The sequence below is a fragment of the Bubalus bubalis genome, chromosome 11 (assembly GCF_019923935.1).
Source record: "Bubalus bubalis isolate 160015118507 breed Murrah chromosome 11, NDDB_SH_1, whole genome shotgun sequence".
NCBI lineage: Eukaryota > Metazoa > Chordata > Mammalia > Artiodactyla > Bovidae > Bubalus > Bubalus bubalis.
Window position 1 is genome coordinate 53,545,397 of NC_059167.1, and position 14,442 is coordinate 53,559,838.

Here is a 14,442-nt window from a genome sequence, read left to right on the forward strand (position 1 = left end):
TGTGTAACTGCAGCTCAAAGCCTTAAGAACATGTATAGTTTTTCATCTGGTATTTCTAAGAATTTATCTCAAGGAAATGATCACAGATATGAACAATGAGTTTGCAACAGTGATGTTCAACACAGCAACACATAGCTGAGAATTCGGAAACTACTTAACTGAAGTAATAATTACACAAAAATTTTAAAGTGCTTCAAGGTAAAGTTCTACTACTAGAACTTAATGTGAACTAGGGTGAAATATACTCAGAACTAGAGCAAAATGCCTTAACTATAATAGAATAAAGAACAGAATTAAAGCATTAATATTCTGTCAATTAAATTCCTTTTATTTTTAATTTTTATTAATAATATTTATTGTACCTAAAAAGAAAAGCAAATTTAAAATACTTCCTAACTTTTAAATATTTTTTATGGAAGTTGAAGAACAGAATACGTACCAAGTACTGCAAGTAGTCATTTTTATTTATTCCAACAGTTTTGGAATTTGGAGGGACTTTTGCATATTTAACCAATAAATCCACATAATTTCTCTGTTCTCTCTGTGAGAAACGAGAGAAACGAGGATAAGGAACTCTTGGTTTTGGAAGAAGAACCATTCCAACTGTGGTTTTAACTTTTTCCTTTGCTTGAGCTGCTGAATTAACTGTCGGCTCATTTTCTACAGAACCTGCTGAGGCATTCACATTTTCTCCTATACGTCTGGAAAAAAAAAATACAGTTTACAAATATGTGCTTTTCATAAGAAGATTACTATCATGAAACTTCATGATTCTCAATCACCATGGAGAATATAGAGTGATTAACAGACTAAATTCTGGATTATTATCTAACTCTGCCACCTGCATTTTGATATTTAGCCATTTAGTATAAAGTATTCTGTAGGATAGGATCATATCACAAGTCTACCTTCAATTATCTGATGGAGAGGAAGAGGCATATCCTGAAACAAGTTATTCAGTTTGGAAGTTTCTCCCCTTTATTGAAGAGGGGTTAGTTAATCACTCTTGCCAATTACATATGCAGGTATTTTGGATTTACATTTTATTACAATGCAAGTTGCTTTTTAATACTTAAATTCTTCAATAAGATATATCAGTTAATGTAGTGAACAAAAGCCAAGAGGAACAGGATAGGATGAGGTCACAAACTTGCAGTTCACAAATTCATTGAGATTCTAAATTTTCTGGTTTCCTCTGCATTTATTATCTCAAGAATTAAAAAGAAAGTCTGAACACTGTGTGGATATATTCTATGGAAGCAACAGTTGTTTGAAAAAAGTTGTATAATCCTCTATCACTCATGCACATGGCTGAGTCGATCGAAATGTCTTGTATGAATACAGGAAATCTTGGCGTGCTGCTGCTGCTGCTAAGTTGCTCCAGTCGTGTCCGACTCTGTGCAACCCCATAGACGGCAGCCCACCAGGCTCTCCCGTCCCTGGGATTCTCCAGGCAAGAACACTGGAGTGGGTTGCCATTTCCCTCTCCAATGCATGAAAGTGAAAGTGAAGTCGCTCAGTCTTGTCCAACTCTTAGCGACCCCATGGACTGTGGCCCACCAGGCTCCTACGTCCATGGGATTTTTCAGGCATGAGTGCTGGAGTGGGGTGCCATTGCCTTCTCCAGAGAACCTGTTACCATATTTATTTCCAAAACGCTACCCCCAATTAAAAAAAAAAAAAATCACCTTATTAACCCAGTTAAGGTTCATGAACACAAATTTCTTACCTGGTACATATTCTGTCTCTGTTATTGCTATTCAGTGTTATAATCTACATTTTTCATAAGAGTCTTAAATTACACACACAAAACTACATTTTTTTAGCCTCTGCAACTTTAATTTCCACCACAGTAACTGTACCCTACCTATGATTTTGTTCCAAACTAAACAACAGTAACCAAAAGGAAGGGAAACTAATGAAAGGATGAATGTCTGCTGATTCATTCTTCATTCCTCCATTTATTAGTACTTATTTTGAGTGACTACCACACGCCAGCCCTATGCTGGGTAGTAGACATAAAACCATACAACCAACACTGAGTGTGGTAAGTCTCTACTCTTTAGGATTTTATAATCAAGTGGATTAGGCAAATGGATGGGGAAGAAACATAAGTAAATACGTACATCAATACAATGTGACTATGGAGACCTCGGGTTTCCAAACTGAACATATTGACTAGGTGACTGGGGAGAATCCTAAGGATATGGAAATCAGGGATTAAGAGGAAGAAAGGGGAGGGGAAAGAAAGATCCAGAGCAATGATTTTCAATCTAACAGTATTAACCCTCAGAGCATTCTGAAATCCTGTGCATGTATCTGGGTTGTCCCAAAATAGAAGAATAGAAGGCATTTAGAGGTCAGGAATACTAGATTTTTATAATGTGTGGTAGTGTCCTGCACAACATTCAGAGGTCATTTCAAACTTTCCCTTCTCATATACAAATAAGTGTGGTCTGTTATTATTACTGTATTATTATTATTTATCCAGCAATAAATTTTACTTTTATTCTTATGATTTTTTTGTGATATAGTTTATCTTAAATCCAATTTTATTCATGTCAGCTGGTGCATCTGACTACTTCATTAAATCTTCTACTGCAGTAGCATCTACTATAGTACATGATAAAAATGATTTTCCTTTTATTTCATATAAAGCATTATTTTAAAGTATTATGTCTGTGGCTACTAATATCTATGAATTTCAATTCATAGCAAAGAGGTGTCTTATTTCTTATTAACATTTGTCACACAAAGTAGGAGAGTTTCAGCCTCGTAAGTCTGAGAATTACCAATATCAGTGTCTGGATGAAGGGTGAGACAAACCCCATCTAAAACTACCACTAATGTGTTTTAGATCACCTTTAAAATACTAGAATAAATATGGTAAAAATTTCAAAATTCTTTAAAAAAAAAAAAAAAAAAAGACTTAAGAGTCCCCCCAGTAAGCAAAGTATTCAAGACTACTCTTTTAGAACTAAACTGTATGGAAAACTAATCAAGAGAGCAGGTTAGTGAACAGAAAAAGAATATTGGAAATTAAAATAAGGATGCTTAGATTGGCTCTGAAAATAATAGAGGTGAAGACATACTTAGCTACTAAAGTTTCTCCAATAACTGTATAAAAATAAGCATATTTTAGGTTAACAAAATGAATATTAACTGCTGATCTTGGGAGAAATGTATTACAGCAAATTGATTTCTCACTAGAAAATGTCTTGAGAGCTATTCAAACCTAACAGTATTGTGTCCACAACTCTTAACAATACTGCTTCACAGCTGTCTCTCTGAATATGAGAACATGTCTGTCCTTGTGGCACCAACTGGCAAATTTAATTAAGCTGCTGCAGCAACAAGATGCTGACTCAGATATGCCAGCGTAGAAATGTCAAGAAATTCTAGCAGTTTAAATTGGCTACATTCAGCAAAGAATGAAATGGCAGCGCATCAAGATCATTTCTGTGTGCAGTGCTGTCAAAATCTTCATCAGGGCACAAGCCAAAAGCATCCGACAGGGTTTCTCTATCCACATTTACAGCATTATATTTAATTTAAGTTGATAGTTTGAAGTTTTCTTCCTTCATTTTGTCAACTACCCATTCTCCTTTTTTACCTTAAGTTTCTATGAAAAAAAGGCAGAATTCAAAACTTTTTGCTTCCTATGCTTTAAAGTCTCCTGGTTTGGGTAGCTTCTTTAAGTAGCATTTGGAAATGGTACTTCTAGCTCCCATCTCAAGTCTACCTGTACCCACTGAATTTGATTTACTTATGTACATTAAACATGTTAAAATTTTTTCTTCTTTTTTTGTATTTGAAGCTACTTTCCCTTTTGCTGCCTTAAAACTTAGTTATAAATATCTATAACCAGAAACTAATTTTTTAAAAGGCAAATTTTTACCTTTTAGTGGAGGGAGAAGCGTTGAATAAAAACCTCATGTTGTTGAAAGTAGCATAAACAGAGGTATCACTATTTTCCCAAATATGTTATTTATAGAACATAAAAAATTGCAAAATTAGGGCTAATAAATTTACATTCTTTCTAGTTTTTTCCATCAAGAAAACTGGTAATTAAATATAGTCTGAAAATTCATTCTTACTATAAGAAAAAAAGATTTTAGGAGTTAAGTGTACTCAGCTTCCAGTAATATGTCCTCTCCTTTACATATTTCAGACTATAACCCACACTTGGGATATGCTGAATAGAACCAGACTGACAAAGAATCATAAAATATTTAAGAAGCAGAATGAATAAGACTAATACCGGAAATTTTTAGTCTTGAAAGATGAGGCTGAGATAAAAGTTAATAAAAGTGAGGTTTTTTTTTTAAGAGTAAAGATATATGTGCACTAAATCTCAGGACATGAGTATTGGTAGGCATTCTTAGATTCAAATAAACAAAGGCAATTGTTTAACTGGTAATAAGTTTTAAGAAGTTAGTTATCTCCAAGAAGTGGTACAAGTTGGATAACAGAAATAGCTTCTGAAAAATATTCATAGATGCACACTGATAAGGAATTTACAGTCTTAACCTTTTGTAGTTGACACTTGCAAAGACAGTAATTATGCACTTTGGCAAGAAATGTTGCTCCTGAAACTGCCTCTTTAATGCAATTCTGAAAGTGTCTTATTAATACAATTTCTGCTTGTCTTTATTTGAACTTATCTATTTATCTGATGGAATCAAAAAAGGACTTATTTAATGTTTTTAATGGCAATCTGGCAATATCTATAAAAATTAAAATCACACACGCCTCTTCCTTTCATAGGAACTTATCCTTATAGCAGCACATATATAAAAAGGATGCTGTTTGTAATAGTAAAGGAATGAAAACAGCCTAAATGAACATCAGTGGTAGTAATGAATTGATCCCACTAAGAAATACCACAGTCACCAGAAAACTAGGAGGAAAATTAGAGAGTGAGATATCTCCATAGAAAATAGCTCATTATTTTTAGAGGAGTAGCTTTAACAGCCTAGTGAGGGTAGGAGACAGATCGTAGTGAGATGTTCAGTGAAAGCAAGTGCAATGGGATGTGCAGTAAAGGGAAGGTGTTCTCCCCCCACCCCCCCACCCCCATTCTGTTTCTCAAATAGATGCTCCAAATCTGTCTTTTGGTTGAAGCATTTAATCCATTTAAAGTAATTTTTGGTAATGCTATCTTGTTAACTGTTTTCTGTAGTTCTTACAGCTTTTTTGTCCCTCATGTCCTCCCAGCAAGCATATACAAGTACAAAGAAGTCTAAGTACAAATGAGATAAGAGGTAACAAACTAACTAGGAAGGAAAGTGAAATTCAGGGATTGAGACAGGACAAACTTGAGCATGCTTAAATACTGATCAAGAGAGAACAAAGAGGGAACAAAGACCTGATGGTCTAGTGGTTAGGACTGAGCTTCCACTGTATGGGGCATTGGTTTGATCCCTGGTTGAAGAACTAAGATCCTGCAAGTTTGCACCACTTGACCAAAGTGCCCCACACCCAAAAACAAAAGAGAGAAGTGGGAGTAACAGGCGATGCTAATTGACAGGATACTGAAAAAGCAGAAAAGATGGGGTCCCATTCCATGCAGAGAGTGGAAATATGTTTCCTCCATTGCAAAAGGAGTGGAGAAAGATGAAAGTAGACATTGAGCTCTCCTAGGGGAGCTCCCCAATTCTTCATCTGGCATATTATCACTTCTCTCTAGTAAACTTCATGACTCAGTTTTAAGATTCATCCACAATAGTGTAGAAGCAGCCAATCACAAAGGAAAGAAGAGCTGTTTTAGGCAGGTAAGCAGTGAGAAGGGGAAATTATTACTGTCACAATACACATTTTCATACCAGAAATTTGGAGGTATGACATCTATGGCAATTTGGTGGTATCTATTAAAATATAAAATGTTTATAGTATCGGCCCAAATAATTCAATTTCTATATTATCTTATAGAAATAATTACAAGAACTTTATAAATATTACTGTTTAAAACTGCACAAACATTTTACAATGTAAAACTAACTAAAAGAATTAAAAGTATCTCTGTAAAGTAATATGTAGCCATAGAAGACTGAGATAATACAGGGGCACAAAATACCTAAAGTATTATGTTAAATGAAAAAAACAAATTGCAAAAGTTTTATAGTGTTTATAGTATTTATAGTGTGATTTCCACCCCCACCCCCCTCTTTTTTGGGCCACATACTGCATGGCTTGTTCCCTGACAAGGGATTGAACCCAGGCCCTCAGCAGCAAAAGCATGGAATCCTAATCACTGGATATCCAGGGAACTCTCCCCATTTTAATATGCATCTGTTCATGTGTAGAGAAAGGTCTTAAAAAATGTTACATATGTACACCAAAGAGCGGTCTTTTGAGGATACTAAGTTCTTCTATTTTCTAATTTTTACATTCCTATAATTCAAATGTTTCATAATGGATATAGACAGATAAATATAAAACTTCAAGTATCAGAAAAATATCAAATATGGATATAAATAACCAAATAAATAAGCATATTACCTGCTAGATAAAATACATAGTTCTTTTAAACTTGGAGCCATGGACTGATCTTTATAATTTTCTCGAGAAAAAAACATCTTAAGACCATTTTTTGGTGAAACATCCCTGAAAAACAAAGTAATTTACTTGGATTTGACAACTGAAATATCAAGCTAGGTTAACAAGCAATTACAACTGCAATTTAAAACTACATGTCCCTGACCTCTCCTTTCCCAGAAAATCACCTCTTAATATTTTAACTTCATGCAGCCATGAAATTAAAAGAAGCTTACTCCTTGGAAGGAAAGTTATGACCAACCTAGATAGTATATTGAAAAGCAGAGACATTACTTTGTCAACAAAGGTCCGTCTAGTCAAGGCTATGGTTTTTCCAGTGGTCATGTATGGATGTGAGAGTTGGACTGTGAAGAAAGCTGAGCGCCGAAGAATTGATGCTTTTGAACTGTGGTGTTGGAGAAGACTCTTGAGAGTCCCTTGGACTGCAAGGAGATCCAACCAGTCCATGCTAAAGGAGATCAGTCCTGGGTGTTCATTGGAAGGACTGATGCTGAGGCTGAAACTCCAGTACTTTGGCCACCCCATGCAAAGAGCTGACTCATTGGAAAGACCCCGATGCTTGGGAGGGATTGGGGGCAGGAGGAGAAGGGGACGACAGAGGATGAGATGGCTGGATGGCATCACCGACTCGATGGACATGAGTTTGAGTGAACTTCGGGAGTTGGTGATGGATAGGGAGGCCTGGTGTGCTGTGATTCGTGGGGTCACAAAGAGTCGGACACGACTGAACTGAACCAGATGAGTGAGTTTAGATGTTTTATTATTTCTTGTATAGTTTTTAAGCTAGGCCCATTTTGAAATTTTCCAATTTCAATAATCAGCCTTGTTTTTTCTTTTAGTACTCATCTTAGGCTCTGTGGCATAACATTAAGCTGTTTGATTGTTCAAAGAAAATGCTTCTCAACTTATTTTTGTCTCATTCACTACTGTGCTCGGCCAAAAAACACTACAAAGACTGATTATCCAACTATTTTTGTTTACTTGGTAAATGTGATCAATAGTGTGCCTCTACTAAAACCACTTGTAAGGTCATATATGATTTTCCATATTGTAATTAACTTACAGACTAACATACTGTTGTCAAGGCTTTCCATCCAGTAAGTGTCAAATAAATGCTAGTTGAAGGAAACAATTTAAAAATTAAATACACTGAGACCCATTAATCTAGGGATGCCAAAAATTAGTAGGATTCTATAGAAAAGGACACTTCCAAGGTCTATAATGCAATGCAAAGGCCCTGAACCACACTTGGTTTCACAATGTCAACGGTATAGAAGAGCATCTGTGTTGCATTTGAACATATTCTTTATAGCAAGAAACATAAACGAGCATATCTCTAGGAACTTACAACAGAACAATCTGATCAAATAGCACCTGCAGCTGGCCATTTCTAAAATGGGAAATTCTAGCATATTTGTGCCATATTCATTTCTATTTTTAAAGGTGTTTATCTAAAAAACAATGATTAATGTACAAACAATAAAATTAAAAAATCTTATTTGGTATACACCAGGGTAGTTTCTTGTTACTTGCTATGGTACTGTATTTGTGACATCTCATTAAATTCTAAAATTTTTGCATAACATACAAAACAAAGTCACAGGCCCCAGGGATTGTGAGCTCCTTGGAGGAAGGGAGCACTCTTTGCAGTAAGCAAGTACTTATTAAGCACATACTGAGTTTATTTGATAAATTTGACATGTTACATTTTGTAAATTGAAGGTGTATAGCATGTTACTTCAATGACATTTCTATATTGTAATATGATTGCCAGTGAAGCAATATGAATTATATTACATCATTATACACAATATCATCATCTACATTATACTAGTATACATACTGACTGAATCTTTGAGTCAGGTGCTATCTTAGCTATCTTTGTTATCTCTTATATTCTCCTCTGCTAGCAAACTCCTTCACTAGTATAAATGCTCAGTTAATGTGTGTCAAATTGACCTAAAGCAGCACATACATTAGATTTCTATTGCCAATATATTACTTAATAGAGTCCTTTATTTGGGATGGTCTCATACACTTCTAAAATAGTCTATGCATTTACATTATCACTTGATATAGATTCCAATATAAAAAAAAGCTTGTCAGTTCTTAAAGAAGGTCTATTACTTGTACAGATATGGGCTAGGTTCTTGAATACAAGAATATTCCAGTATCTCTTCTTCACTAAGACCAACAATAAATACAAGATGGACCTATACACAGACACAATCTACATGCTTTAGGAGAGGAAGTACAGTCAAAGATAACTTAAAACTGCTCAGCAGGTGTAGATGAGAATCGTAAACTCTTAAGCCACTGAATTTGTCCTCTTGTTTCCTCCAGATCTCTTCAGGCCAGATACCCTCCTTTCCTAACCTAGTCACCAGACCCACTTCAATCTTGTTGCATAGGTGCCCAGTCAGTCCCTCAGTTGTGTCCGACTCTTTAAGACCCCCATGGACTGCACCCTGCCAATCTCCTCTGTCCCTGGAATTGTAAGAATACTGGAGCAGGTTGCCATTTCCTTCTCCAGGGAATCTTCCTGACCCAGGGACTGCACCTGTGTCTCCTGAATTGGTAGGTGAATTCTTTACAGCGGAGCCACCTGGAAAGCCCCTCAATCCACTTTAGGGAATTACAAACAGATGTAACTCACCAGTTCAACCTTGGTTCACCCATGGCCATCATGGAAGTCATATTCCTAGATTTCTCCTTCACTCTAGTTCACAATTCTGCTGCCTGGCAGTGCAGGCTCTTAAAGGAAGAGGATTTCTCCAGAATTTGCGCTCAACTGAGGAAAAACCAAAGATCAAGAACAAAATCAGGTGATTGGCGGGCCAGATACTGTTACCTCAGATGAGGCAAGAACCTGTTCCTAACACCTACCCTCACCCGACACAGACACTTAAAAAAAAAAGAGAGAGAGAGAGAGCAGACAGATGAATATTTCCAAGGTCTTTGAGGAAGAATTGCGAAGCTGACACAGGATCAGTCCTTCTCCATTTAACTTATTCCAGGAACTTCTCGAAAATAAAGATGGAAACAGATTGGCGTTCTCATTGTTCACGTATTAAATCCCATTAGGGCACGGGATGTATGTCTTGACTCAGCCCCCTGCCCCGACTCCCTTACTGCCAAAATAAATCATGCTTCCACCTTCCCAAAGATAATTATGGGGCAAATTCTGGCAAGCGACGAAGAGCAGAAGCTCTGGATATCAAGAATCTTTCAAACAGAACCTCCCTTTTGCGAAGGCTGAGATCTAGATAACTTAAGTGGCACTTAACGGGATCAAGAAGAGTAATCACTAGCACTACAAATCTGGTCTGAACATCAACACTCCAAGTTCAGTGCATCTCCTGTCATCCTGTGCGTACAGATAAGTTTGTGAGCAACGCAGTCAAATGCTAGTCTCTCTCTCAGTAACGGACGGGCCTCACCTGTTCCTACTGAACCCACCTTCCACACTTTTGCCCAGAGAGGGGCTGGGGCAAGAGAGCCGAGGAAGACACAAGGAAGGCTGAGGGAAAGGGAACCAAAGGAGAAACAAGGTTCCAGGGAGGTAAGAAATCTGCCAGCAAAGCCGGAGAACAGGTCTGCGCTAGCATCAGCTGTGTGCAGGGTCCCGGCACGGCCGACGGGCCGCCATGTTCCCGACTCTCACGAGCGCGCCCTCCCCACCGCGTCTCCGTCACGAAGCTGCCTTGCCGCCCACCTCGTGGTCCGCGGCGACTCTGGCCCAGACCGCGACCCCCACGGAACAAAAACACACTCGCCAACCCTTTCCTTTCTCTCGCGCGCACGCGCGACCTAGGAAGGCCTTATTTAAAGGAGGCGGCGGCGCCGCCTCAACCCTGCGTGATGGCGTCAGCAGTGACGCAGTGGGCGGGACCCTCTCCGCGTCTCCAGACTCCTGGTAGTCTGCCCTGGAAGCTGAGATAGGATTTGCTGGACACTCGCTTGAGGGGCTGCTGCTGCTAAGTCGCTTCAGTCCTGTTCAACTCTGTGCGACCCCATAGACGGCAGCCCACCAGGCTCCTCTGTCCTTGGGATTCTCCAGGCAAGAATACTGGAGTGGGTTGCCATTTCCTTCTCCAGGCTGCATATTGTCCTAGAAAGTCCTCCACCTTGAGGGTATGGTAAATTGGAAGGAGGACAGGTGACAAGTACAGTACTGGAAATACCCATACTTTATTGTGACTTTACTCAAGTGTCTTAACTGACTCATCAATAAAATAGAGATATTGTGAGCACGTGTGTGTGAGCGTGGAGCACCTATTCAGTAGTTTTTTGAGAGGATTAAATGCATTTTCCTATACTTAGAAAAGCATTACAACCATTAAGCTGCCTGTTTCTCTTGACTAGCAGCAACTTTTTACCAAGAAGGTTTGCTTGGTTACATCTCCCTTCCAGAATATCACATGTATACTGACCTGTCCCCTTACCTCTTTGGTTCCTTAGAGCTAAGAGGCAGTCTCTTGGATTATACTCTTCAGTAAGTCCCTAAATAAAATTGAAACTCACAGCTCTCATGTTGTGTTTAACATTACAGATACTATGGGAACCCAATGAGGAGGGAACTCATTCTGACTGAGACAATTTAGAGACTACTTCAGAGAAGAAGTTTCATTTAGCTGGGTCTTGAAGGATTACCTCTTGAGAAATTTGTATGCAGGTCAGGAAGCAACTTAGAACTGGACATGGAACAACAGACTGGTTCAAATAGGAAAAGGAGTACGTCAAGGCTGTATATTGTCACCCTGCTTATTTAACTTATATGCAAAGTACATCATGAGAAACGCTGGACTGGAAGAAACACAAGCTGGAATCAAGATTGCTGGGAGAAATATCAATAACCTCAGATATGCAGATGACACCACTGTTATGGCAGAGAGCAAAGAGGAACTAAAGAGCCTCTTTATCAAAGTGAAAGAGGAGAGTGAAAAAACTGGCTTAAAACTCAACATTCAAAAAACGAATATCATGGCATCTGGTCTCATCACTTCATGGGAAATAGATGGGGAAACAGTGGAAACAGTGTCAGACTTTATTTTTCTGGGCTCCAAAATCACTGCAGATGGTGACTGCAGCCATGAAATTAAAAGACGCTTACTCCTTGGAAGAAAAGTTACGACCAACCTAGATAGCATATTGAAAAGCAGAGACATTACTTTGCCAACAAAGGTTCGTCTAGTCAAGGCTATGGTTTTTCCAGTGGTCATGTATGGATGTGAGAATTGGACTGTGAAGAAAGCTGAGCGCCAAAGAATTGATGCTTTTGAACTGTGGTGTTGAAGAAGATGCTTGAGAGTCCCTTGGACTGCAAGGAGATCCAATCAGTCCATTCTGAAGGAGATCAGCCCTGGGATTTCTTTGGAAGGACTGATGCTAAAGCTGAAACTCCAGTACTTTGGCCACCTCATGCGAAGAGTTGACTCATTGGAAAAGACTCTGATGCTGGGAGGGATTGGGGGCAGGAGGAGAAGGGGACGCCAGAGGATGAGATGGCTGGATGGCATCACTGACTCGATGGATGTGAGTCTGAGTGAACTCCGGGAGTTGGTGATGGACAGGGAGGCCTGGTGTGCTGTGATTCATGGGGTCGCAAAGAGTCGGACACGACTGAGCGACTGAACTGAACTGAAGGACTACTGGGAGTTCACTGGATAAAGGGGCTGTGGTTTTGGGGGTGTGAAGAGCACAGAAGTATGAAACAGTGTGCATGCTGTGGGGAGGAGAACAGCTACTGTATCACTGTGTTGGGCAAGGTGAAGGCCCTTAGACCAGGGAAAAGGGAGGGGCCTAAGAGGGTTTTTATGGCATGCTAAAGAATTTAGAACTTTGGACTTATTCTTTGAGTTATAGGGAAAACATGGTGTGTGTGTGTGTGTGTGAAACAGTTTTTAATTGAGGTGTAATCCATGTTCCATAAAATTTACTTCAGTTATTCACTGATTTTTAGTTAAGTTCACAGCTATGCAGCTATCAACACTACCAAGTTTTAGAACATCTCTATCGCCCTGAGAAATCCTGTGTGCTCCTTTTCAGTTAAGGAGCCCTGAGAAATCCTGTGTGCTCTCTCTTCCCACCTCTATCTCTGGCCAAACACTAAGCAGCTTCATAATTCTACAGAGTTGCCTTTTCTGGATGCTTCAGATAAACAGAATTATACAGCATATAGTCTTTTGCATCTGGATTCTTTTCTCCTAGTAGATCATCCATTTTTGAAGATCATCCATGTTGTAGCAAGTATTAGTAATTGTTTTGTTGCTAAATGGTAGCACATTTATGTATATACTCATTTTGTTTATCCTGTCGACACAATGAATGTTAGATGGTTCCCACTTTCTGGCTATTATGAGTTATCTTGGTATGAACGATTGTATACAAGTCTTTGTGTGAAATTTGTGTTTTCATTTCCCTTGGGCAGATACATAGAAATAGAATTGTTGGGTTGTATGGTAAATTTGTGTTTGACTTTTTAAAAACACTGCCAAATATTTTTCAAAGTGATTGTTCCATTTTATTCTGTGGATATTCAAGCAGAAGAAAGATTTTATTTCATTTTTGCTAACTGAAAAATAAACTTGTAAGTTGTACAAGAAGCCAATTTAATTTTGAAAGAATTTACAAGAGTAGTTACTCATTTTGAGTTTATAAAATGGTTCAGTGGACCACAATTTCAAAAAGAACTTTAAAATGCAAGTACCTGGCTAAGTGAAGTTATCAGACTTGTTATGTGTATTTCTTCTTGTCAACCAAATCAAGATAGAGAAATGTGCAAGATCATCTATTCTTTTTTTTTTTTAATCAGTACCACATTATTTTCCTACCCTTAAGCTAACAAGCTTCCTTTTTTGCTTTATCTGGGATGAACTTGGCCATGAAGTGAAGCTGGTAACTACTTCACTCAGGGAATTTCTTGAATTTACAATCATCCATAAGGTATTTTCAAAGTGAGAATCCAGAAATAGCCCCCTAGCAAAGACGTTTCAATCTAGTAATTGATTCAGAAACTAATGGGAGAAATATTGTTGCCAATAGTAGTTTGTTCTAATTAGGCTTTTCAGCAATAAATGATACTTCAAGTGAGGAGGAATTATCATTACTCCTGAAAAGCCAGAGAAATGCTAGCTATGCTGTCAGAACAGAATGACTGAAGTATTCAAATTTTTCTATTCAGAATATAATAGTTTTGAAGTATATTTTAATGGATTCTGTATAAGATGGTCTCTGGGCTAAAATAAGACCCAGAATTAACTGTTCATTTGAATACCAATCTTTTTTTTCTTTTAATTTTTAAAATTTGAAGTATAGTTAATTTAAAATGTTGTGTTACTTTCTAGGTTATCACAGGATTTTGAATATAATTCTATGTGCTATTCCATAGTACCCTGCTGTTTATTTATTGATACACATAATAGTTTTTAACTGCTAAACTCCTAATTTATTCCTCCCTATCCCCTTTCCTTTTTGGTAACCATAAATTCGTTCTCTATGACTGTGAGCCTGTCTATATTTTGTAAATAGGTCATTTGTATATTTTAGATTCATCATTTAAGCGTTACATATGGTATCTGTTTTTCTCTGACTTATTTCACTTAATACAATAATCTCTAGGTTCATCCATGTTGCTCCAAATGGCATTCTTTCATTCTCTTTTTTTTAATGGCTGAGTCCACTGTATGTATGCACCACATCATCCTTATCCATTCCTCTGACAAAGAAGAGAAATTTAGGTTGCTTCCATGTCTTGGCTATTGTAAATAGTGCTGCTATCTTTTTAAATTAGAGTTTCCTCTGGATATTTGCCCAGGAGTGAGATTGCTGAATCGCATGGAAACTGTTTTCCCATTTTTAGTGTTTTTTTCTTCAGCCTCCATA

The 14,442-nt window shown here is 37.9% G+C and overlaps 1 protein-coding gene across 7 annotated transcripts in view; it reads right to left on the reverse strand.

Annotated features, from left to right (window-relative positions):
- Positions 1–11,310, reverse strand: part of ICE2 (interactor of little elongation complex ELL subunit 2) — a 65,968-nt gene extending 54,658 nt beyond the window's left edge. The window contains exons 1-4 of one of the 7 annotated variants that reach the window (XM_006043276.4): positions 10,274–11,307; positions 9,215–9,349; positions 6,502–6,606; positions 440–701 (exon numbers count right to left, since the gene is read on the reverse strand). In XM_006043276.4, the coding sequence (XP_006043338.3) occupies positions 440–701; positions 6,502–6,606; positions 9,215–9,255 (408 nt within the window). In that variant the 5' untranslated portion in view covers positions 9,256–9,349; positions 10,274–11,307. The other 6 variants (XM_006043278.4, XM_025295703.3, XM_006043277.4 and 3 more) reach the window with 6 other exon arrangements.
- Positions 11,311–14,442: the final 3,132 nt, after the last annotated feature.